At 42.4% G+C, this 25400-nt stretch overlaps 1 protein-coding gene across 2 annotated transcripts in view; it reads right to left on the minus strand.

Moving 5' to 3' along the window:
- LOC139392653 (segment polarity protein dishevelled homolog DVL-2-like) overlaps positions 1 to 17225 on the minus strand; it is a 36046-nt gene extending 18821 nt beyond the window's left edge. Inside the window, exons 1-3 of one of the 2 annotated variants that reach the window (XM_071140793.1) lie at positions 16740 to 17225; positions 478 to 547; positions 34 to 179 (exon numbers count right to left, since the gene is read on the minus strand). In XM_071140793.1, the coding sequence (XP_070996894.1) occupies positions 34 to 179; positions 478 to 547; positions 16740 to 16900 (377 nt within the window). In that variant the 5' untranslated portion in view covers positions 16901 to 17225. The remainder of the gene's footprint in view (positions 1 to 33; positions 180 to 477; positions 548 to 16739) is intronic. The other variant, XM_071140792.1, reaches the window with a different exon arrangement.
- Positions 17226 to 25400: the final 8175 nt, after the last annotated feature.

Below are 25400 nucleotides of genomic sequence, written 5' to 3' on the forward strand. Positions count from 1 at the left end.
TGGATCAGGCTATGCTGTAGGGCTTCAACCTACTGGAATGATGGGGGTCTGGAGTCTCCGATGCCCCCTGTCCTCTCCACCGGTAGGGGAGGCAGGGGGGAAGGGGGGGGAGAGGACTCCGTACAGACCTCCACCGGGGGACGAGGGGGCTCTGCAAGGGGACTGTCTGAGGATACCAGCTAGAGAAGGAGGGGGGGGGGGGGGCAACAGAAACAAAGTCGAAAAACGGACCTATTCACACAAGCAAACGTCATACTTGCTCACCTACCACCAAACTAGCATGCTGTCAAAACAAACAGCAGGACCACATCAGTGAAAACAAGATCCAAGTTATTATTCTTGATAAAGAACTCAATTCTGTATTGAGCGTTGTCTGTAATCATTGACAAGTGAGAAGTATTGAGGTTACTGCTGACCGGGTGGACAAAGTGCCATGCAACACAATCAGTAGACGAAAGATGAGAGTCAGCATCTTACCCATGACACAACTCTCCCATTGAAACAAGGTAGTTTGGCAGCATCATCCGAAATCTCTTCCTTCACCACACTACGGACATAACACAGATCGAAAGATGAGTGATACACACACACACTACAGACATACCACACAGACAGAGAGCGAGAGATCTCAAATATGCCATTGTTCATTTGCCCATGCTTCAGGCAGAGTGGATGTCATACGCTCACTCACTCAGACCTACAACATTATCTCAAAAACAAAAATGGATGATTTGTACATTGCTAAGTCTATAATGCAAACATTTTTGATGAAATATGGAGCCTACTTTCCTTATTTCAAATAGGTACTTTTAGTATCATAGTTATTACCTTACACACTTGGTTTGTGAAACCAGACCTAAATGCCACTATCGTACAACAGCATCTCTAGACACACAAACACACTCATTCTCCCTCTTCTGGTGCTTCATTACATATTCCTTTCCCTCCTGTCTGTGGGTGCGTATTATTTGGTCTGTATGAGTTTATCCACCCATCTCTCCTTTGTTGGAATGCCCGGGTGCCTGTCCATGCCTGTCACTGTGTGAGGGAAGGCATTTTTCTGTGTATGGCCTTGTGATTATCGTCCCATGTCCTCCATCACTTGAGCTAAAGATATTATGTATAACCAGACACTGAAGAGGATTTACAGTTTATGATAAGCACATGCATTTATTAATAACAATGTGGGTTAGAGATGTCCTCGATTGTTGCTGATCACCTGTAAAGGAAGGAACATGTATTAAGAGTATGAAGTTGGGAGCGCTGGTAATTGGTGCGTCACGGAAAGCTTTTGCTGTGCTTCCCGTTGTTATAACTCTTTATGTTTGTGTATTTACTGATCAAAAGTAACAATGCTTAACAATCAAAATGTTAAGGCAAAGCTGTAAAAATGTAAATGATTACCTTTTATTTCCCCATTGATTGAAAGGGGTATCTTTTTTGCACTATTGGTTAGAGCCTGTAAGTAAGCATTTCATTGTAAAGTGAACACCTGTTGTATTCGGCACACATGACAAAAACTTTGATTTGATCTGTTCCAGTCTAGTTGAAGATAATCCTTTTTTTTTTGTTGGATGAAACCAAAGATGATCTATTATACTAACAAGATAGTCGAGTGACTGCTCTTACAATGAAAATACATGTCCTCAAAAGATGGAAGGCAGTGGGAGGAAGAGAAATCAGGTGGGACCATTCTAGCCAATGAGAGGGCAGATGTGAACAACAGGCACAATTCCAATATAACTTTTTTATTTTTTCAGTCTGAAAATTATTATTTTCTTCTCCTCCTGGAAAATATTTTGGGGTCTTATTTTTGCGTGAAATATTTTAGAATATTGAACTAATTTCAAGCAATTCTATGTATTTTGTCATGGCTAATGCAGTGTTCCTCTGTTCATAATGCAATCAATGGGCATGTGCTCCGAACCAATGCTGGCCGTTAGACCGCACTCAACAAACTGTATAAAGGCCATAAGCAAACAAATAAATGCTCATCCAGAAGCTCTGCGCCTAGTGGCCGGGGACTTTAATGCAGGCAAACTTAAATCAGTTTTACCTCATTTCAACCAGTATGTCACATGTGCATATAGAGGGAAAAAAACCTCTAGATCACCTTTACTCCACACAGACACATAAAAAGCTCTACCTCGCCCTCCATTTGGAAATCTGACCAGAATTCTATCCTCCCGATTCCTGCTTACAAGCAAAAACTGAAGCAGGAAGCACCAGTGACTCACTCAATAAGGAAGTGGTCAGATGACACGGATGCTACAGGACTGTTTTGCTAGCACAGGAATATGTTCCTGGATTCATCCAATGGCATTGAGTATACCACCTCAGTCACTGGCTTAATCAATAAGTGCATCGACGACCCCATCACCTCAGTGACCGTACGTACATATCCCAACCAGAAGCCATGGATTACAAGCAAACATTTGCATCGTGCTAAAAACTAGAGCGGTCGCTTTAAAGGAGCAGGACACTAATACGGATGCTTATAAGAAACCCCGCTGCCCCTCAGACGAACCATAAAACAGGCAAAGCGTCAATACAGGATTAAGATTGAATCCTACTACACCAGCAGGGCTTAAACTATTAAGGACTATTTTTATATATATATATATATGACATTTTTATTTTAACCTAATATAATAGATCTATATCTACAGTGGGGCAAAAAAGTATTTAGTCAGCCACCAATTGTGCAAGTTCTCCCACTTAAAAAGATGAGGCCTGTAATTTATCATAGTTGAAGTGTACCTATGACAGACAACGAGAAATAAAAATCCAGAAAATCACATTGTAGGATTTTTAATAAATTTATTTGCAAATTATGGTGGAAAATAAGTATTTGGTCAATGACAAAAGTTTCTCTCAATACTTTGTTATATACCCTTTCTTGGCAATGACAGAGGTCAAACGTTTTCTGTAAGTCTTCACAAGGTTTTCACACACTGTTGCTGGTATTTTGGCCCATTCCTCCATGCAGATCTCCTCTAGAACAGTGATGTTTTGGGTCCGTTGCTGGGCAACACAGACTTTCAACTCCCTCCAAAGATTTTCTATGGGGTTGAGTTCTGGAGACTGGCTAGGCCACTCCAGGACCTTGGAATGCTTCTTACGAAGCCACTCCTTCATTGCCCGGGCGGTGTGTTTGGGATCATTGTCATGCTGAAAGACCCAGCCACATTTAATCTTCAATGACCTTGCTGATGGAATTAGGTTTTCACTCAATCTCACGATACATGGCCCCATTCTTTCTTTCCTTTACACGGATCAGTCGTCCTGGTCCCTTTGCAGAAAAACAGCCCCAAAGCATGATGTTTCCACCCCCATGCGTCACAGTAGGTATGTTGTTCTTTGGATGCAACTCAGCATTCTTTGTCCTCCAAACACAACGAGTTGAGTTTTTACCAAAAAGTTATATTTTGGTTTCATCTGACCATATGACAGTCTCCCAATCTTCTTCTGGATCATCCAAATGCTCTCTAGCAAACTAAACTTCAGACGGGCCTGGACATGTACTGGCTTAAACAGGGGGACATGTTTGGCACTGCAGGATTCGAGTCCCTGGTGGCGTAGTGTGTTACTGATGGTAGGCTTTGTTACTATGGTCGCAGCTCTCTGCTGGTCATTCACTAGGTCCCCCCGTGTGGTTCTGGGATTTTTGCTCACCGTTCTTGTGATAATTTTGACCCCACGGGGTGAGATCTTGCGTGGAGCCCCAGATCGAGGGAGATTATCAGTGGTCTTGTATGTCTTCCATTTCCTAATAATTGCTCCCACAGTTGATTTCTTCAAACCAAGCTGCTTACCTATTGCAGATTCAGTCTTCCCAGCCTGGTGCAGGTCTACAATTTTGTTTCTGGTGTCCCTTGACAGCTCTTTGGTCTTGGTCATAGTGGAGTTTGGAGTGTGACTGTTTGAGGTTGTGAACATGTGTCTTTTATACTGATAACAAGTTCAAACAGGTGCCATTAATACAGGTAACGAGTGGAGGACAGAGGAGCCTCTTAAAGAAGAAGTTACAGGTCTGTGAGAGCCAGAAATCTTGCTTGTAGGTGACCAAATACTTATTTTCCACCATACGCAGTTAAGTTTGAATTAATGCTTACGAGCCTACTGCTGCCTACCACCGCTCAGTCAGACTGCTCTATCAAATCATAGACTTAATTATAATATAATTATCACAGAAATACGAGCCTTTGTCATTAAAATGGTCTAATCCGGAAACTAATTTCGAAAAAAAAACATTTATTCTTTCAGTGAAATATGGAACCGTTCCGTATTTTATCAAAACAGGTGGCAACCCTAATTTTTTATATTGCTGTTACATTGCACAACCTTCAATGTTATGTCATAATTATGTAAAATTCTGGCAAATAGTTCGCAACGAGCCAGGCGGCCCAAACTGTTGTATATATGCAATGAACGCAGAGAAGTGTCACAATTTCCCTAGTTAATATTGCCTGCTAACATTAATTTAACTAAATATCTAGGTTTAAAAATAATATACTTCTGTGTATTGATTTAAGGCAAAATATGTTTATGGTTAGGTACATTCGTGCAACGATTGTGCTTTTTTCGCGAATGCGCCTTTGTTAAATCATCACCCGTTTGGCGAAGTATGCTGTGATTCGATGATAAATTAACAGGCACCGCATTGATTATATGCAACGCAGGACAAGCTAGATAACTTAGTAATATCGTCAACTACATGTAGTTAACTAGTGATTATGTGAAGATTGATTGTTTATAAGTTAAGTTTAATGCTAGCTAGAAACTTAACTTGGCTCCTTGCTGCTCTCGCGTAACGGGTGGTCAGCCTTCCACACAGTATCCTAGTGGAATGCAATGTATTCGGCCATAAATGGTGTCCAAAAACTCTGTTTACCGATTGTTATGAAAACTTGAAATCGGTCCTAATTAATTGGTTAACCTCTAATAGAGCTCCATTTTAATGGATTGGACTGCCTATCCAGGTGAGAGACGCAGATTCAGTCTCAACCTTCAAGTCTTTATTGAAGACTAATCTCTTCAGTAGGTCTTATGATTGAGTGTAGTCTTGCCCAGTGGTGTGAAGGTGAACGGAAAGGCAATGGAGCTACGAACCGCCCTTGCGGTAACTGCCTAGCCGGTTCCCCTCTCTCCACTGGGATTCTCTCCCTCTAACTCTATCATAGGGGCTGAGTCACTGGCTTACTGGTGCTCTTCCTTGCCGTCCCTAGGAGGGGTGCATCACTTGAGTGGGTTGAGTCACTGACGTGATCTTTCTGTCTGGGTTGGTGCCCCCCTCGGGTTTGTGCCGTGGGGGAAGATCTTCGTGGGCTATATTTGACCTTGTCTCAGGGTAGTAAGTTGATAGTTGAAGATATCCCTTTAGTGGTGTGGGGGCTGTGCTTTGGCAAAGTGGGTGGGGTTATATCCTGCCTGGTTGGCCCTGTCCGGGGCCACAGTGTCTCCCGGCCCCTCCTGTCTCAGCCTCCAGTATTTATGCTGCAATAGTTTGTGTGTCGGGGGGCTAGGGTCAGTGTGTTATATCTGGAGTATTTCTCCTGTCTTATCCGGTGTCCTGTGTGAATTTAAGTACGCTCTCTCTAATTCTCTCCCTCACTCGGAGGACCTGAGCCCTAGGACCATGCCTCAGGAGTACCTGGCCTGATGACTTCTTGCTGTCCCCAGTCCACTTAGTCGTGCTGCTGCTCCAGTTTCAACTGTTCTGCCTGCGGCTATGGAACCCTGACCTGTTCACCGGACATGCTACCTGTCCCAGACCTGCTTTTTTCAACTCTCTCCCTCTACCGCACCTGCTGTCTCTAACGCTGAATGATCGGCTTTGAAAAGCCAACTGACATTTACTCCTGACGTGCTGACCGGTTGCATCCTCTACAACAAATGATTATTATTTGACCCTGCTTTTCATCTATGAACATTTCTAACAGTACATGGCCAAGATGTTCAATCTCCACCCGGCACAGCCAGAAGAGGACTGGCCACCCCTCAGAGCCTGGTTCCTCTCTAGGTTCCTACCTAGATTCCTGCCTTCCTAGGGAGTTTTTCCTAGCCACCGTGCTTCTACATCTGCATTGCTTGGTGTTTGGGGTTTTAGGCTGGTTTCTGTAAAGCACTTTGTGACATCAGCTGATGTAAGAAGGGCTTTATAAATAAATGTGATTGAGTGAGTCCCGCACCTTGAAAGCGGGAGTGCTACCCTTTAGCTCAGTGTGGATGTTGCTTGTAATCCATGGCGTCTGGTTGGGGCAAGTATGTACAGTGACTGTGGGGACGACGTCCTCGAATGCACTTATTGATGAAGCCAGTGACTGATGTGGTGTACTCCTCAATGCCATTGGAATAATCCCGGAACATATTCCAGTCTGTGCTAGCATAACAGTCCTGTAGTTTAGCATCTGCTTCATATGACCACTTTCTTATTGACCGAGTCACTGGTGCTTCCTGTTTTAGTTTGTGCTTGTAAGCAGGAATCAGGAGGATAGAATTAAGGTCAGATTTGCCAAATGGAGGACGGGGAGAGCTTTGTACGCGTCTGTGTGTGTGGAGTAAAGGTGGTCTAGAGATTTTTTCCCCTCTGGTTGTACATTTAACATGCTGATAGAAATGAGGTAAAACTGATTTGAGTTTCCCTGCATTAAAGTTCCCGGCCACTAGGAGCACCACCTGGACGAGCATTTTCCTGTTTGCTTATGGCCGTATACAGCTCATTGAGTACAAATATGCATAGGCCACCGCCCCTGGTCTTAATGGTCTTAACAGAGGCCGCTGTTCTATCCTGGCGAAAAAGCTTAAAACCCGCCAGCTGTATGTTACTCATGTCGTCGTTCTGCCGACTCGGTGAATCATAAGATATTACAGTTAATGTCCCGTTGGTAGGATATACGTGCTCGTAGTTCGTCTATTTGATTATCGATTGATTGTAAATGGACTAATAGGATCGATGGTAAAGGTAGATTACCCTCTCGGCGACAGATCCTTACAAGGCACCCGGACCTGTGTCCACGATACATCTGTCTTTTCCTCCTGTGAATGACTGGGATGAGGGCCTTGTCGGGTGTCTGGAGTAAATCCTTCCCATCCGACTTGTTGAAGAATAATTCCTCCAGTACAGGGTGAGTAATCACTGCCCTGATATTAAGAAGCTCTTTTCGGTCATAAGACACGGTGGCAGAAACATCTACAAGTTAAATAACGCAAAAAAAAAAAACATACAAAATAGCACAATTCGTTATTGGGTCGTAAAACAGCGGCCATCTCTTTCGGCGCCATTATCACAAATTATTTATCATTATTATACAGATCGTTGAGTGCGGTCTTAGGGCTAGCATGGGTTCAGAGCACATGCCATTGATTATGTTCTGAACAGAGGAACACAGCATTAGCCATGGCAAAATACATTGAACATTTCCAGCAATTCTTCAAAACAGCAAAATGTTCTTTCAGCTCAATGAAAGTGTTGAATTGCATAAAATAGCAAAATTCTCTACGCCGCCAAGATACTTTTCTAACTAATGGACTGTTAGTTTACACTTCCTCTTACAATGAACTGTGGGAAGGTCACAGTAATGAAATATTCTACCAAATCTATTAAATTTAAAATGCTGATTACTTCTACTAGCCATTATCATTCACAAGATGGACAGAGAAGGCACCACAGGTTCCAAAGTGGTGTGTCAAAATTCGTACGCATCTTCTGGGGCCTGGAGTTTCCTGAAAATCATAACCTGGTCAGGTAAAACTCAGTCCTACTCGTAAGCTTTAACAGGGTCTAATGTAACTTTTCCCCCTCACTGGACTGGACATGTTGTAGTTTTTAAATGCATTGGGGTCATGCAGAGCCTATAGGTTACCTGCTTCCTCTCTATATGCAGCTATTAATAGGCAATATTTTATTATATTTGTTAGCATTAAAAGGCTATTTAATATAATTTAGCAATGTAAGTCGTTACAATGCAATTCTAAAAAGAGTAGAGTATTAATTTAATTTATTTTTGTTTCTAAAGTATGTCATTGAGATCTCAAAATATCACGCTGCCCCTTTAAGACAATTGCGTTTGAAATGACATCTACCTGGCTACAGCAGGCTAACCAAGACAAATGCTAATGTGTTTTTGTAGGTTTCTTTTTGCAGACTCAGTCACCAGCATATTGATAGAATGTTCACTATTGTAAGTTAACTTTCGTAAAATCACTTTCCCTAAAATAAACAAGCTCAGCAAGTAGATTGATGGACTTATTTTTGCTCAGGACAGCTTGAAATTAATACAATGCTGTGTGAACGTAGCTCTGCTCGAGAAGTTGTGATTTGCTGGAGCATATTGGTGCTTGACTGAACGGCCAATCATATTGCATAAATAGCACGCTTGTCTACATGTAGTCTTCAATGGTAGTCTGTGACGACAGTGCAGGTACATTTTGAACTGGAATACAAAAATGCGCTGACAAGTAGGCTATCTGGCCATGTTGGTGCTACTGCTTTGAAAGTGGTGTGCAGATTGAAAAGCAGGCCTACTGGGGCAAATGCTGTCGTCTTGCCACATGTTTTGAATGCCTGAATATAAGACACGTTTGTTTTTTTTGGTAACATATCATGGGAGAGGGTCCCTGGCCAAGAACGTTTCAAAACCCTTGCTCTAGAGCACATATGTCAGAGTCAAGGCCCGCGGGCCACATCCGGCCCGCAAGAAGGTTTTTTACGGCCCCTGGGATGATCTTGATTTATTATTAGAACCGGCCCGCAGCAAGCCGGCAGCCCGCAGATCTTTTACACGCACCAATACTACATTTCCCACAATGCAAAGGTGACGCACCGAGCAGTAGGCTGCTTCATTTCAATATTTATTGGCACAGCAGTCGTCAGCATCACAGTAAAATTAACTTTCAGATACCCATCAAAAATGGCAAAACGGAAGGTGGATACTGAGAACCGGGGGTTTCAAACAAGGTGGGAGTCGGAGTATATGTTCACGAAGGTAGCTGGAAAACCTGTGTGTCTTCTGTGTGGAGAAAGTGTGGCGGTACTGAAAGAGTATAATCTGAGACGACATTATGAAACGAAACACGCGGACAAAAACAAGAATATGGACATGGAACAAAGGCTACAAAAGGCAGAGGAATTAAAACGAGGCCTCAAATCTCGACAGGCTCTGTTCAAAAAAGCCAAATCACAAGGCCAGGCTGCTGTCAAGGCCAGTTTTATTTTGGCAGAAGAGATCGCTAAATCAGCCCGGCCATTTACGGAGGGGGATTTCATCAAAAACTGCATGATTAAAGTTTGTGACGAAGTTTGCCCAGAAAAAAGGCAACTCTTTTTAAATGTGAGTCTGAGCAGAAACACCATTGCCGAGAGAGTAGACCAGTTGTCCATCAATCTAAAAGAGCAGCTTGTGAAAAAGGGAAAAGATTTTATTGCATATTCCTTGGCTGTGGATGAGAGCACCGACATTTCTGACATTGCCCAGTTGTCAATTTTCATCCGCGGAGTGGACTCCAACCTAAGCGTGACAGAGGAGTTTTTGGCTTTACGTCCTATGCATGGCACAACTACGGGGCATGATTTGTATGAAGAGGTGTCAAGATGTGTAAATGAGATGGAGCTGCCTTGGGAAAAACTCGTGGGTTTGACAACCGACGGAGCACCTGCGATGTGTGGACACAGGAGCGGACTGGTGGCGAAGATACGGGAAAAGATGCAAGAGGAAAACGCGACAGGTGAGCTGACAGCTTATCATTGTATCATACACCAGGAAGCGTTGTGCGGTAAAGCCTTGAAAATGGAGCATGTAATGAGCATCATCACGCGCACAGTTAACTTTATCAGAGCCAAAGGTTTGAATCACCGCCAGTTCAAGGCATTTCTGACGGAGTTAGAAACGGAGCATGGTGATTTGCCTTATCACACAGAGGTGCGATGGCTAAGCCAGGGAAAGGTGCTTCAAAGATGTTTCGAGCTTCGTGAGGAGATTTGTCTGTTCTTGGACAGCAAAGGGAAAGACACAACACAACTCCGAGACGAAATGTTTCTGTGTGAAATGGCTTTTCTGTGTGACATTACGAGTCATCTGAATGCAATAAACTTGCAGCTGCAGGGTCGGGATCGTGTCATCTCTGATATGTACAGTACAGTGAAGGCATTTAAAACCAAACTGACTCTGTGGGAGACGCAGATGCGGAAAGAAAATTTGAGCCACTTTCCCAGCTGCCAGACCATGAAAGAGAAGCTCTCTACCAGTGCGTTCCCGAGCACACAGTTGGCTGATAAAATAGGTATGCTTGCCGCTGACTTTCGACGCCGATTTGCTGACTTTGAAGCACAAAAAAGCAGGTTGGAACTGCTCGGTAACCCATTTGCTGTTGACGTGGAAAGCTCACCACCAAACCTCCAAATGGAGTTGATTGACCTCCAATGCAATGATGCACTGAGGGCAAAATATGCGGCAGTGGGTGCTGCGGAGTTCGCCCGTTTCCTCCCCGGCACAATGCCCCAGCTGCGCATCCAGGCTGCTCAAACGTTGTCTATGTTTGGCAGCACATACCTGTGTGAACAACTGTTTTCTTTGATGAACCTGAACAAAACATCACACAGAAGTCGACTTACTGCTGAACACCTCCACTCAATTCTGAGGATTTCTTCAGCTCAGAGCCTTACCCCGAACATTGATGAACTTGTGGAAAAGATGGGACACCACCAAGTATCACCCTCAACCTCAAACAAGTGAACATTACTGTGCAATCACATATTTAGAGTTTTTACTCAGTTCAAGTTTAAAAGTTAAAATTTAATATGTTTTCACTGCATGTTACTTCTCCTTAAACAAAGTGTTGTTTTTGATTAATAGATTTTTGCACTTTATTTTTTTGTATTTCAATCCAATTATATTTTAAAAATATTTCAGTTGAGTGGATGATAGAAAATTGCTATTATTGTTTTTTCTTTGAAGTAAATTTAGCCCACTTTTGCTAAAATAGAAAATATAGTCTACTGATGGTGCCTTGAATACCGGTTTCTTTCATTTAATGTTCATGTTATGGGGATATTTATATAAAGGAAATTTGTCTTTTGTGTCTGTTGAAAATTAAAGATTACTGACAGAGCCATAAGAAAATATTGCTTTATTTATCTGATCATATTGTAATATATTTGTTAGGTTTTCAGTAGGTTCAATTAGGTTCACTAGACTATATGCGTCATTTAAAAAATTTTCAATGAACATTCGAACAGTCCGGCCCTCGTCTTGTAGCTGATTTTTTTATTTGGCCCTCCGTCCATTTGACTTTGACACCCCTGCTCTAGAGCGTGTTAGTATTTATATTGTACAGTTGCGGGCTATTATCTTCACTTGCAAATAAAACGCCTCACTCTGGTCAAGATCTGCTGTTGTCTCACTTCAAATCCAACTGCATGGTCAATTTCACAGGCGTCTAAATGATATTGAGGTAAAGAAAAATACCATGCATAATGTTCTGCAACTTTACTGAATGGCTTTGACAAATTTTTGAAGGGAATTAAGTAGGGCTGGGCGATATCTAATTTATTTTAATTCATGTTTTTGTGCAATATTCCAAAATACTCATAGTTTTATTATTTTTATGAGTATTTACGGCCACTTGTTCTCGTGTTGTATTTTTAGTCTCACATCTTTCGCTCCTTCTGTGCTGTGTGCACCTCCACATTTACACCAGAGATCTATATACTGTATAAAGAAGAGATGCACATCTCCGCCCTAACAAAGGAAGTTGTTGTCCCAAAGGCGGGAAGGCAGGCGACAAGATTAGGTCCAAATTAAGCCCATAGAAACACATTGGGCTTATTTTGGACAGATTTTAGCTTGAGTGGAACCTCTCGCTTCGTATTTTCCTCTATGGTTTACACACATCAAGCCCCTCCCCCTGCCTCTCACGCCAACAAAATTGAGAGATTACAATTTCCTCTCTGACAAGCAGTTTCAACTCACTATCTGCATTTGATGTTCAGTCCAACAGGTCATATGGACAAACACATTGAGACATTATTTTACTGTAATAGAGAACTTTAACAAAACCCTTTATATGTCTCAACTACTCAAATTGCGTGCAGAGCAGACAACTAAAACGAGAGTATAAATGAATATTGAATCTGGAAAATGTATGCTCAATTTGTCACGCACGGCATTGGGGTACTGCTAGCAGCATTTTAGCCAAAGACTTATACTAGTTGTCTAGTCTTTTATAAATGTGCAATAAGCATAAAAATTATATATGGAAATGGAAACTCGTTCTCTTTCTGAGAAATAAGCTGGGCCACTTGATTTCAAAATCTGAACAAAGTGGACAGCCTAAGATGCTTTTCAAACAGTTAGAGACAGACAGATTGTTGAGACCTGTGTTAATTTTCTATAGCTTAATGCCTACTACAAGAAGTGAGTCAATATTAGTGAATGTGCATTGTTTTAATTAAATTTGTAACAAAAACGGGCATTTTCATAGACTTGAAAGCCAGATCAGGGATTAAGGCAAAAAAAAAGAAAAGTGGGTTCGTCAAATTCGTCATTGGAACTACTCGATATGATTGGTCATATAAAAACCTTGGGACCCAAATGCATAATGAGTGCTCTCATACCCCCTTGTGGTGGTCTGAAGCAATGACCGCTGTGACGCTGGGTACCTCTAAGTCCGGCGGTGTAAGCTCGCAACTTTTAAAGGAGGAACCACTAATATGGTGGTGAGCAACAACGCTTTTCTTAGGCTGCGTTTACAGAGGCAGCCTAATTGTTTGTAAAAGACTTGATTGTTCAAAAAACAAATAATTGGGGATAAGATCGGAATAGGGACGCCTGTGTAAACGCAGCCACAGAGACTAGAGAAAGTTGTGTAGTTGTACATGGTAACAGGCAGCTAGCTACAGGACGTTGTAGAGCAGACATATTGAAAGCCTACATTCTCTCCATTACGGTCTTCCCACCCATTTGTCTCATAGCCTAATGAATGTCAGCAGTCCATAAGTTAAAAGTACAGTCAGTATAGCTCGCTGTATTATCCAGGAGATAATTAGCCTGTTGTAGATGGGAGGGAATTTAACTTACCAGGGAGGCCAGCACTCAAACTAATGGCATAATAAGATTTGTCTGAGGTAGAGAAAATAACTTTTCTATGGTGTGTGTGTGTGTGTGTGTGTGTCAGGGTTTCCTTTAGGAAAATGTGGCGCCGGACAAATTTAACGGACCCATATGCATTGGGTGCGTAACCCATTAGGGCATCCACTCACAGCATGTACAGCATGACAAAAATCACATATATTATGGTAATTTCTTAACAGAACATGCAATCCTGTAATGAAGCATTTTAAAGCAATTTGCGGAAAACCCTAAACAGCACACTTGATGAGTGGTTCCATATGGGATAAAAATGAAAATCTCTGTTAGGAACTTAGTGGGAATCTAAAGATGCAACAACTAGAATGGGTTGCTAATATGACTAGGATTGTGCCTTTGGCTTCTGGACAACGGAAGAAAGTTGATATGAAAACCAATAGAACAGTAGAGAAATTGCATATCGGGAACATGCTGACCAAACCAGACGCAAAATAAATGTACACTTACACTACCGTTCAAAAGTTTGGGGTCACTTAGAAACCTATAGACCAAGAAGAATGATGGTCAAATGCATTTCCGTCAAATGGTATTTGCATCAATGCAAAATTATTTTTTTAAACAATTTCCTACAATTCTTCACAGGGGGAATCCATATTTTTGAAATTAAAACAAATTTTATTTGGTTCTGCCACAAATTATATGAACGAGTAAATCTATTTTTAGAATACAAGGCGAGACAAATACGTGTACATTTATCTAGGCCTACACGCCAACAGTGCCTTATGTATCATAACCATTAAAGATAAATTGCCCCATACAGTGGGGCAAAAAAAGTATTTAGTCAGCCACCAATTGTGCAAGTTCTCCCACTTAAAAAGATGATAGGCCTGTAATGTTCATCATAGGTACACTTCAAATATGACAGACAAAATGAGAAGAAAAAAAATCCAGAAAAATCACACTGTAGGATTTAATGAATTTGCAAATTATGGTGGAAAATAAGTATTTAGTCACCTACAAACAAGCAAGATTTCTGGCTCTCACAGACCTGTAACTTCTTCTTTAAGAGGCTCCTCTGTCCTCCACTCATTACCTGTATTAATGGCACCTGTTTGAACTTGTTATCAGTATAAAAAACACCTGTCCACAACCTCAAACGGTCACACTCCAAACTCCACTATGGCCAAGACCAAAGAGCTGTCAAAGGACACCATAAACAAAATTGTAGACCTGCACCAGGCTGGGAAGACTGAATCTGCAATAGGTAAGCAGCTTGGTTTGAATAAATCAACTGTGGGAGCAATTATTAGGAAATGGAAGACATACAAGACCACTGATAATCTCCCTTGATCTGGGGCTCCACGCAGATCTCACCCCGTGGGGTCAAAATGATCACAAGAACGGTGAGCAAAAATCCCAGAACCACACGGGGGGACCTAGTGAATGACCTGCAGAGAGCTGGGACCAAAGTAACAAAGCCTACCATCAGGCCCTGGGTTCCTCCTAATGCAAAACAATGCTAGACCTCATGTGGCTGGAGTGTCAGCAGTTCCTGCAAGAGGAAGGCATTGATGCTATGGACTGGCCCGCCCGTTCCCCAGACCCGAATCCAATTGAGCACATCTGGGACGTCATGTCTCTCTCCAGTCTGTTGCACCACAGACTGCCCAGGAGTTGGCGGATGCTTTAGTCCAGGTCTGGGAGGAGATCCCTCAGGAGACCATCCGCCACCTCATCAGGAGCATGACCAGGCATTGTAGGGATGTCATACAGTCACGTGGAGGCCACACACACACTACTGAGCCTCATTTTGACTTGTTTTAAGGACATTACATCAAAGTTGGATCAGCCTGTAGTGTGGTTTTCCACTTTAATTTTGAGTGTGACTCCAAATCCAGACTTCCATGGGTTGATAAATTAGATTTCCATTGATCATTTTTGTGTGATTTTGTTGTCAGCACATTCAACTATGTAAAGAAAAAAGTATTTAATAAGAATATTTCATTCATTCAGATCTAGGATGTGTTATTTTAGTGTTCCCTTTATTTTTTTGAGCAGTATGTATGTATATATATGTGTGTGTGTGTGTGTGTGTGTGTAAAAAAAAAAGAAATAATTGACATCTACTTCAAAACAGACTAGTGCAAAACATTACTTATCATTGAAAATGAAAAATGACCCAATTGATCCTGATACTTTTCTGATAAAAAAGTGGGGGTGCTAAAACATGCACCCTGATTTTGAACGTGGGGATGCAGCTCCTCCATCGCTCAGGCGCCTGTGTGTGTGTTTTCAATGGTTGAAGTTGCTAAATCATGGCGGTCATGCTTTAAATGGCTGGAACTGTGAATGTGTAAATCTAACCTCGTGCAGAGCAGGAAAGGCTCATTTGTTAAAGAGAATAGTCGACAGTCTGTGGCAGAGTGTTTTCTCCTGACTCTACTTAAGGGTCGAGAAGGAATGGGGTTTAGGTGAGGAGGAAGTGCAGCTGCTGTGAAGAGGGGAGAGTTCTGGCACTAAGCCCAAACACCGAGATTGCATTCCCAAATGGCACCATATTCACTTTAGTGCACTACTTTTTTTGCACTACCCATAGGGCACTGGCCAAAAGTATTGCACTATATAGGGAATAGGGTGCCATTTGTGACGTATTCAAACAGAGGGATAGAAACACTGAAGACCCCCAGAGATGTATAGGCTACAGAACATCCTCTGTTTAAACAGTGCTGTTGAATAGGGAGTTGTGCATTTGTTTAATTTGCCTCTCACAAGAAAATATATTATTGGGACAGTAAAAACACATGTAGAATATCTAAATATAGACCCATGTTCCATTAGCTGATCATGATATGCCTCCAGTCTAACTATTGGTTATTACTATATAATTAGGCCTACGTATTAATATATGATTATACTTTCAAGGACAGAAATAATGATTCAGGGGTGAATGAAGGAGGCTGTTGAATAGCTACATAATGTGTGAATAAAATACTTTCATTTTAGGTTCTCTAAAGTGCACCAATTCACTGGATCCTAACTTGTTTGGATAGCTGTTACAATCTGTTACTTTGTGTCTCACTAAGAGAGCCATACTTGTTACATTGTTGCCAAAAGTTTGCAACATTGTTGCAACTCAGTCATAGCCAACTAAACTCCACGATTTAAGATCGAGTTGAGCCCCCATCAGTGTGGGAAGACTGGGGTTCTAAATGCGTGCTGAAATTCCTAGTTTTTTACAAAAACGTAGTTTTATATGTAATTTCGGTGCTCCAATCCGCCAACACCAGTTGTTCTCGTGGAGTTGACGGATCCTCAGTGGTGCCTTTTCCGAATGCTCATTTACATTCCGGAGGATGATGCTGGCCCTGGCATTATTAGAGACTAAAAAACGACCTTGTGCACCAAGACAGCAGTTTATCGCAGTAAAAACAACATCTCCAGCAATAGTTCCTGGTCAACTGACATGGGACAGACCTACGTTAGGAAGCAATATCTGAATAGCAGTGTGCCATTTCCTTGTCGAATAATTCAATTCATGCCTCGTGACAGAAATGACTTCTGTCCAACATCAATTAGCCTAGGCCATTTAAGACAACCCGTAGCTGGGGTAGCAAACCAGCTTCAAAGCATCATCACATTAACAACCGTTCTTACCCGAAATCCTGATCCATAGATTTGAAGAAAAATTTATAATTCGGCTTGTTCAAAACTTGTTTGAAATCCAAAAGTGTTATGTCTTCCGAAGGAATAGGGATCTTCACCAAATACGGCGTCTCCTCCTCGTCTATGTGGTAGATTATTTTGGTTTCCGCCATTTCACCAGCCTTTTTCGGTCCCTCAGAACTTTACACACCGAGTAGAACAGTACGAGTGGACGAGGTCTGACCGTAAAGTTACCCTCTCAGCAAACTATTCTACTTCTGAAATCGCGACCATTTAAATGTTTCGGTTGGTTGGTTACTTGCAGCTGTCCTTGCATACATTAATTATTCGGTCGCTTTCCAGTTTGTGTTAGATAGTTTAATTCCCTCAGGTACGCTGAAATTCGTACAGTTTCCTACAACTTTTTAGGTATGCACTGGGTAGGGAAAGAGGGGGCACAAAGCTATCCCTGCACTGCCAGTAGCCAACGCGGCGTGTGACGTTATAGGTTACATAGGCGTATCTTTACGCCCCTACATCCCCTTCCCTGCTCGGGACATCCAACTGAAATCCCAGCAGATAGCCTAGTAGTATATAGGCTTACTCATGATAGGACTTTCACATGGTACAATAAAATAGTCTTGTACCCGATGTAAAAAAAAAATATTCCATATTATTAAATCTTATCCAATGCTCTGATATATAGGATTTAACCCAGCCTGCCTTCACAGATGCATACAATGACAAAACAGAATGCTTTAAGACTGATTGGCATCTGTCAATTAGGTCTATCAAAGACAAATCACATTAACTCTTTGTGTAATAAGAAATATATACACTGCTCAAAAAAATAAAGGGAACACTTAAACAACACAATGTAACTCCAAATCAATCACACTTCTGTGAAATCAAACTGTCCACTTAGGAAGCAACACTGATTGACAATACATTTCACATGCTGTTGTGCAAATGGAATAGATAACAGGTGGAAATTATAGGCAATTAGCAAACACCCCCAATAAAGGAGTGGTTCTGTAGGTGGTGACTAAAGACCACTTCTCAGTTCCTATGCTTCCTGGCTTCTGGTACAGTCAAACTAAACAGTGCAAAAATGTGGAACATGCCAGAATGTTGAATAATACATTTACTCTACCAGTAGTGCATTCCTTCTCACTCATCTCCACTCAACACGCCATCAGTTTCAAACAGAATACCTGCTTCTGCCATCTTACCGAACCCAATAAACACCTTCTTTAAATTTGCATTGTTGGATTAGGGCTGGACGACAGCATTTGTATGTCTTCCATATCTTAATAATTGCTCCCACAGTTGATTTCTTCAAACCAAACTGCTTGCAGATTCAGTCTTCCCAGCCTGGTGAAGGTCTACCATTTTGTTTCTGGTGTCCTTTGACAGCTCTTTGGTCTTGGCCATAGTGGAGTTTGGCGTGTGACTGTTTGAGGTTGTGGACAGGTGTCTTTTATACTGATAACAAGTTCAAACAGGTGCCATTAATACAGGTAACGAGTGGAGGACAAGAGGAGCTTCTTAAAGAAGAAGTTACAGGTCTGTGAGAGCCAGAAATCTTGCTTGTTTGTAGGTGACCAAATACTTATTTTCCACCATAATTTGCAAATAAATTCATAAAAAATTCTACAATGTGATTTTCTGGATTTTTTTTCTCATTTTGTCTGTCATAGTTGAAGTGTAACTATGATGAAAATGACAGGCCTCTCATCTTTTTAAGTGGGAGAACTTGCACAATTGGTGACTGACTAAATACTTTTTTGCCCCACTGTAACTCCAAGTCAATCACACTTCTGTGAAATCAAACTGTCCACTTAGGAAGCAACACTGATTGACAAATTCCACATGCTGTTGTGCAAATGGAATAGACAACAGGTGGAAATTATAGGCAATTAGCAAGACACCCCCAATTAAGGAGTGGTTCTGCAGGTGGGGACCACAGACCACTTCTCAGTTCCTATGCTTCCTGGCTGGTGTTTTGGTCACTTTTGAATGCAGGCCGTGCACTGTAGTGGTAGCATGAGACGGAGTCTACAACCCACACAAGTGGCTCAAGTAGTGCAGCTCATCCAGGATGGCACATCAATGCGAGCTGTGGCAAGAAGGTTTGCTGTGTCTGTCAGCGTAGTGTCCAGAGCATGGAGGCGCTACCAGGAGACAGGCCAGTACATCAGGAGACGTGGAGGAGGCCGTAGGAGGGCAACAACCCTCAACCCTGGTATGAGGGCCCAACGTCCACAGGTGGGGGTTGTGCTTACAGCCCAACACCGTGCAGGACGTTTGGCATTTGCCAGAGAACAGCAAGATTGTCAAGTTCGCCACTGGCGCCCTGTGCTCTTCACAGATGAAAGCAGGTTCACACTGAGCACGTGACAGACGTGACAGAGTCTGGAGACGCTGTGGAGAACGTTCTGCTGCCTGCAACATCCTCCAGCATGACCGGTTTGGCAGTGGGTCAGTCATGGTGTGGGGTGGCATTTCTTTGGGGGGCCGCACAGCCCTCCATGTGCTCGCCAGAGGTAGCCTGACTGCCATTAGGTACCGAGATGAGATCCTCAGACCCTGGGTTCCTCCTAATGCAAGACAATGCTAGACCTCATGTGGCTGGAGTGTGTCAGCAGTTCCTGCAAGAGGAAGGCATTGATGCTATGGACTGGCCCGCCCGTTCTGGGAGGAGATCCCTCAGGAGACCATCCGCCACCTCATCAGGAGCATGACCAGGCGTTGTAGGGAGGTCATACAGGCACGTGGAGGCCACACACACTACTGAGCCTCATTTTGACTTGTTTTAAGGACATTACATCAAAGTTTGATCAGCCTGTAGTGTGATTTTCCACTTTAATTTTGAGTGTGACTCCAAGTGCAGACCTCCATGGGTTGATACATTTGATTTCCATTGATCATTTTTGTGTGATTTTGTTGTCAGCACATTCAACTATGTAAAGAAAAAAGTATTTAATAATAATATTTCATTCATTCAGATCTAGGATGTGTTATTTTAGTGTTACCTTTATTTTTTTGAGCAGTGTGTAATGATTAAACGATGTATACATTTAAAGTAATGATAGGACTATATCTAACACAATTCTACCCTGTCTCTGTATAATGATGAAGAATGTTTGTCCATAAGAAAGAGGGACTGTTAGCAGGCAAGAAACTGTGGCAGACAACTTGTGACCACTGTGAAACTGATAACAGGGAAGGAAGTCTCCCCACCTAGGGAGAAAGATTGGGCTTGCAGTAGATTTTGTAACATGTGGCAGGATGTGATAAGCAATGTATGCAATGTAGGAGAAGACTTGTAAACTATATTACCATTGTCTGAGAGGAGGGACATTTATGACGAAATGGGAGATATATAAACCAATGTACATGATATGATTGGTAGAGCTCTCGTAAATAAACGTTGCTGACTATTGTAGACTGGCCTCTGCCTGTTTAATTTCAACAAGAACCTTACAAATTCTTGGTAACAGACCGAGTTGTTTAATTGAAGTTTGGTTTATGAACATTCAGAACATAATTCTCGTAACACCATTCTACATCTGATCGTACACCAGGCCCGCAGCCTGGGAGGACAGGACAAGACCATTCAACACACCTTGTGTGTTGGAAAATCTTGTACACCTATGTACTTCTCTGGACCTGCCACCACAACATATATTTTCTGTGGTTTATATTCCATTTCTGCAGTACAGTTAATAACCATGGCTATGAATGCTAAGAAGCCAACCTTACTGAAACGTGTTAATTCCAATCACTATTGGCCTCGGCCTCTTAGGATCCCTCGCCCTGAACCCATCTTCCTCTACGACTCTCTTCACTGCCTCCTCATACGATACCTTTTGAACTACACTGATCCTGTCAACATCAACCAGCCTTTCTCTCACCAGACACTTCTGATCTCCAGCACCATGAGTACCACTACAGTTAACACACACAACTTTTTCCACAGATACTACACATTCCTTTGTCTCATGCCCTAATGCATACTTCTCACATCTAGGAATCTCCCTCCTACACATAGTCATAAGCTTGGCACAGAAAACACCATAATGGATTCGGGACAAAAACTCTCACGGGATAACTGACCCATCCTAACTTGACTTTGTTGGGTAAAGACTCTGCGTCAAAACTCCTCAGGACAGACAGTATCCGTTTCACCACGCTCTCCACCGGGTCTGTGTCGCACCAAGCGACATGAGTCACAAACACCAGGAATCCTCCATTTCTGTTGGTCCTCCTCAACACTTAGCGTCACTCCATTTATCACTCCTTTCAATGGCGCCCTGCTGCGGAGAGCAAAGAAAGTCACAGTTCTTGTACCAAGGCGCGGAGTATCAGCTCCCTCTGGATAAAAATCATCATATATCCACTTAGAGTTACTTTCACCGATTCAACAGGCCAACCACTTCTCCAACAATCCTGACACCACATATGGATCAGCCAGAATGCAAGGATCCATTCTCCCCAAAAATCTTGCTCCCACTGGGTAAGAATCATCCTTGTAAGCATCGGGACGAGGCCCGAAGTCGTCAGTCTTCAACGCACCTGCCACCGCAGATAATTCATCCTAACCCTCTACCTGCCGCCATTACTCCCCAAGGTTTCCTGCCCATTTTCATCGCCATGATGCCTTAAAAATGTAAATAATAATTAAGACTATGATTGGAAGAATCAGGTGTGTTGCCGATTGGCCTTCATATGCCTACACTGTCCCTAGTGTTCAGGGACCGTATTCACAGGCAGCCCAATTCTGATTTTTTCCACAAATTTTTATTTTGACCAATCATAGATCTTTTCACATCAGATCTTTTTTTAAGGCTGATGTAACTGGTCAAAATACCAATTAGTGGAAAAAATAAACAATTGGGCCGATTGTCTAAAACGCAGCCACAGTGTGAATCGTCACCTGATAATTTCGCATATCTGGCTTGTTCAAATCGGAAGAACAGTTACTATGGCAGTGTCGTGTGCATTTCTGACAGTAGCAAAAGTAGAGTTCCTGCCCGACTAGATGCGTAGGCATTGCATCAACCAATGGTTGCGTGCCACGTCATCAGACAAACATATCATATGTGTTTGGCTGATATATTAACCAGACCTAAGACCCTGTTCCTCATAAGACCCTTTATAACAAGCCCAACATTGCAAGCCCAATTTTCCTAGGAATGCCCTGTAACTTGATTAATCAGGAACCTTGGGACTTGTGATAACCTGATTCACATTAAGCCAAGACTAGCGATAGGTCTGGCTTTGCAAACTCAGGAAACCAATGCAGGCCAAAGAAATCTAGGAATGTTAGGATTTGCAGAAACATGTGAAAAGAGTTTCCATACTTTCCATGTGCAACATTCTTGTTTGTCGAGTCTACGGAATATGCCCTCTGATAATTTGTACATCTGATTTGGGCTAGAATTGGACTGAATCTGCCCTCAATTATAATGAAAAAGAATGACATAACTGCCCTGACCATCTTGAACTCATTAGATACCCCCGTAAAACACTGCAAAGGATATTATCCTAAAGCTCTTAAGTCGGCGTTCTTAACAAATAAGGCAGTATTTCTGATTACTCTAGCTCAAGGGGAGCCACTTCAATTACCCCTTTTTTTCCCCCAATTCCGTGGTATACAATTGGTAGTTACAGACTTGTCCCATGGCTGCAACTCCCTTATGGACTCGGGAGAGGTGAAGGTCAAGAGCAGTGTGTGACACGGCCAGCTGTGACACAGCCTGGGATCGAACCCGGGTCGGTAGTGACACCTTAGACCGCTGCGCCACTTGGGAGGTCCCCCAAAAAATGTGACCCTCTGTTGAATTTCAAAATCCCGATGTGGCCCTTGAGCCAAAAAGTTTTCCCTCCCCTGCTCTAAGCTAGTATGCAGTGCATAATGATAAAGACAGAAACGCATTGTCAAACTAAACTGAACAAAAATATAAACACAACATGTAAAAGTGTTGGTCCCATGTATCATAATCTGAAATAACAGATACCAAACATTTTCCATATGCACAAAGAGCTTATTTCTCTCAAATGTTGTGCACCCATTTGTTTACATCCCTGTTAGTGAGCATTTCTTCTTTGCCAAGATAATCCATCCGCCTGACAGGTGTGGCATATCAAGAAGCTGAATAAACAGCATGATCATTACACAGGTGCACATTGTGCTGGGGACAATGAAGGGCCACTCTGACAACACAATTCCACAGCTGTCTCTAGTTTTGAGGGAGGGTGCAATTGGCATGTTGACTGCAGGATTTTCCACCATAGCTGTTGCCAGAGAATTATGTATTTTTCTCTACCATAAACTACCTCCAATGTCATTTTAGAGAATTTGGTAGTACGTCCAACCAGCCTCACAACCGCAGACCACATTTAACCATGCCGGCCCGGGATTTGCACAACCAAAACATTTCTACACAAACGGTCAGAAACCGCCTCAGGGAAGCTAATCTGTGTGATCGTCGTCCTCACCAAGGTCTTGATCTGACTGTAGTCTGGTGTCGTAACCAACTTCAGTTTGCAAATCCTCACCTTCGATGGCCACTGGCACGCTGGAGAAGTGTGCTCTTCATGGATGAATCACGGTTTCAACTGTACTGGGCAGATGGTATGACGTCTTGTGGGCGAGCGGTTTGCTGATGTCAATGTTGTGAACAGAGTGCCCCACGGTGGTGGTGGGGTTATGGTATGGGCAGGCATAAACTACGGACAACGAACACAATTGCATTTTATCGATGGCAATTTGAATGCACTGAGATACCCTGACGAGATCCTGAGGCCCATTGTCGTGACATTCATCCAATGCCATCACCTCATGTTTCAACATCATAATGCATGGCCCCATGTCGCAAGGATCTGTATTCAATTCCTGTATGCTAAAATAGTCCCAGTTCTTCCATGGCCTGCATACTCACCAGACATGTTACACATTGAGGATGTTTGGGATAATCTGGATCGACGTGTATGACAGCGTGTTCCAGTTTCCGCCAATATCCAGCAACTTTGCACAGCCATTGAAGAGGAGTGGGACAAAATTCCACAGGCTACAATCAACAGCCTGATCAACTCTATGCGAAGGAGATGTGTTATGCCGCATAAGGCAAATGGTGGTCACACCAGATACTGACTGGTTTTCTGATTCTCTGTGACCATCAGATGCATATCTGTATTATCAATAGTGGTTATGATTAGCATGGTGGAACCAACCTGATCGCTGCATTTACCTTTCTATTTCACTTCAGATATCATGATGTGTAGAGAAATAGAATGGTACACGAAGTGACCAAAATGACCACTACTTGTATTTGCTTGGCTGGGTTATTAACCTACTAGTTTATGAAACCCGTTATTTTTTAATACAACTTTTCACATAACACACATTTGCAGTAAATCTGGTCAAGCCAATTCTAGGTCATCACTAGTTACCACAGCCACAAAGTCATAAACACCACCCATTTCCAAAAATTCTTAACCAGACTGCTAACCTCATGCCTAACCTTTAAGACCAAAATATTTTTGTTTTCAGGAATTTCTACAATATAGCCACTTTTGACTTTGTGGCTGTGGTAACCCTAATTCTATGCTTTACAAGATCTAGACTGACTATAGCTCCAGATTGGATTGATTCAGGCAAGTGACACCATTGCGGTTTGTTGCGCCTAGTTCACTGTATTAGTCAGACTCAGACATTGAGTTAGCTACCACCATATCTGCATCCATTATTTATTTTAGCTAGCTACCTAGATTTGCACATGGAGCTTTTCAAAAAAGGGGGCATGATTTGTTGACAATGGTTATCCAAACTTAATTTACTCGTTGTGAAGCACTGAGGTTCTAAACTCCATTTTAGACTAATTATCACCAAAATTATCCTATTTACACTTTGTAGTCAATTTTGACATTAGAATAAATGTTTGCCACATATGCAGTTATCAAAAGGATTAGTTGCTTTTTAGGGGGAGTCATTCTTGAAATTCACATACCCACCATGCCCTTACCATGAGTTCCAATCTTAGAATGATCCTTGTCAACCAAAGGCTTGGCTTCATCCTTCTCTTTACCTAGATCTTCAATCAGACCCTCTTTCTCTGTGGTAAACTCTGCTCCAAAGTCTCCAATAGGCTCAGGAATGAACTCTGGGTCTGGGATGGGCTCCAGCTCTGAGAACAGACTATAGTTAGCACAGAGCCTACATTCAATTACCACACATCCAAACCAGGAAGGTCATTAACCTCCTTTGGACCTATTAGTCCTTTCTGCCTGAAGAGGCCATCATGTAGAGCTAACGAAACCTTGCTTGTTGTCTGTCAGGTCTGACCATCGGGCCCAAGGGACTACCAGCATTTTGGGATTGGGCATAATAAGGTCCAGGAAAGAAATGTAATAGCTAGTGTTTCAAGAATTGGTAGCATATATGAATATGAAAAGTGTGCCTAACGGCCCCCTTTAGAGTGCAGTACTTTTGACCACCGCTTACATAAGGTATAACAACATAATGTCATTTCAGACAGCCAAAGTACCACCTCATGTCCATTCCAGTCGACTGGGCCTCCTGTCCCATGTACTGGAGGGGACGCCAGGGATATGGACACCATCCCTCCCCGTGGAGTTAAAGGTGCACTCTTCTGTTTGGTTGGGAAG

This window comes from Oncorhynchus clarkii, chromosome 33, assembly GCF_045791955.1.
Source record: "Oncorhynchus clarkii lewisi isolate Uvic-CL-2024 chromosome 33, UVic_Ocla_1.0, whole genome shotgun sequence".
Taxonomy (NCBI): domain Eukaryota; kingdom Metazoa; phylum Chordata; class Actinopteri; order Salmoniformes; family Salmonidae; genus Oncorhynchus; species Oncorhynchus clarkii.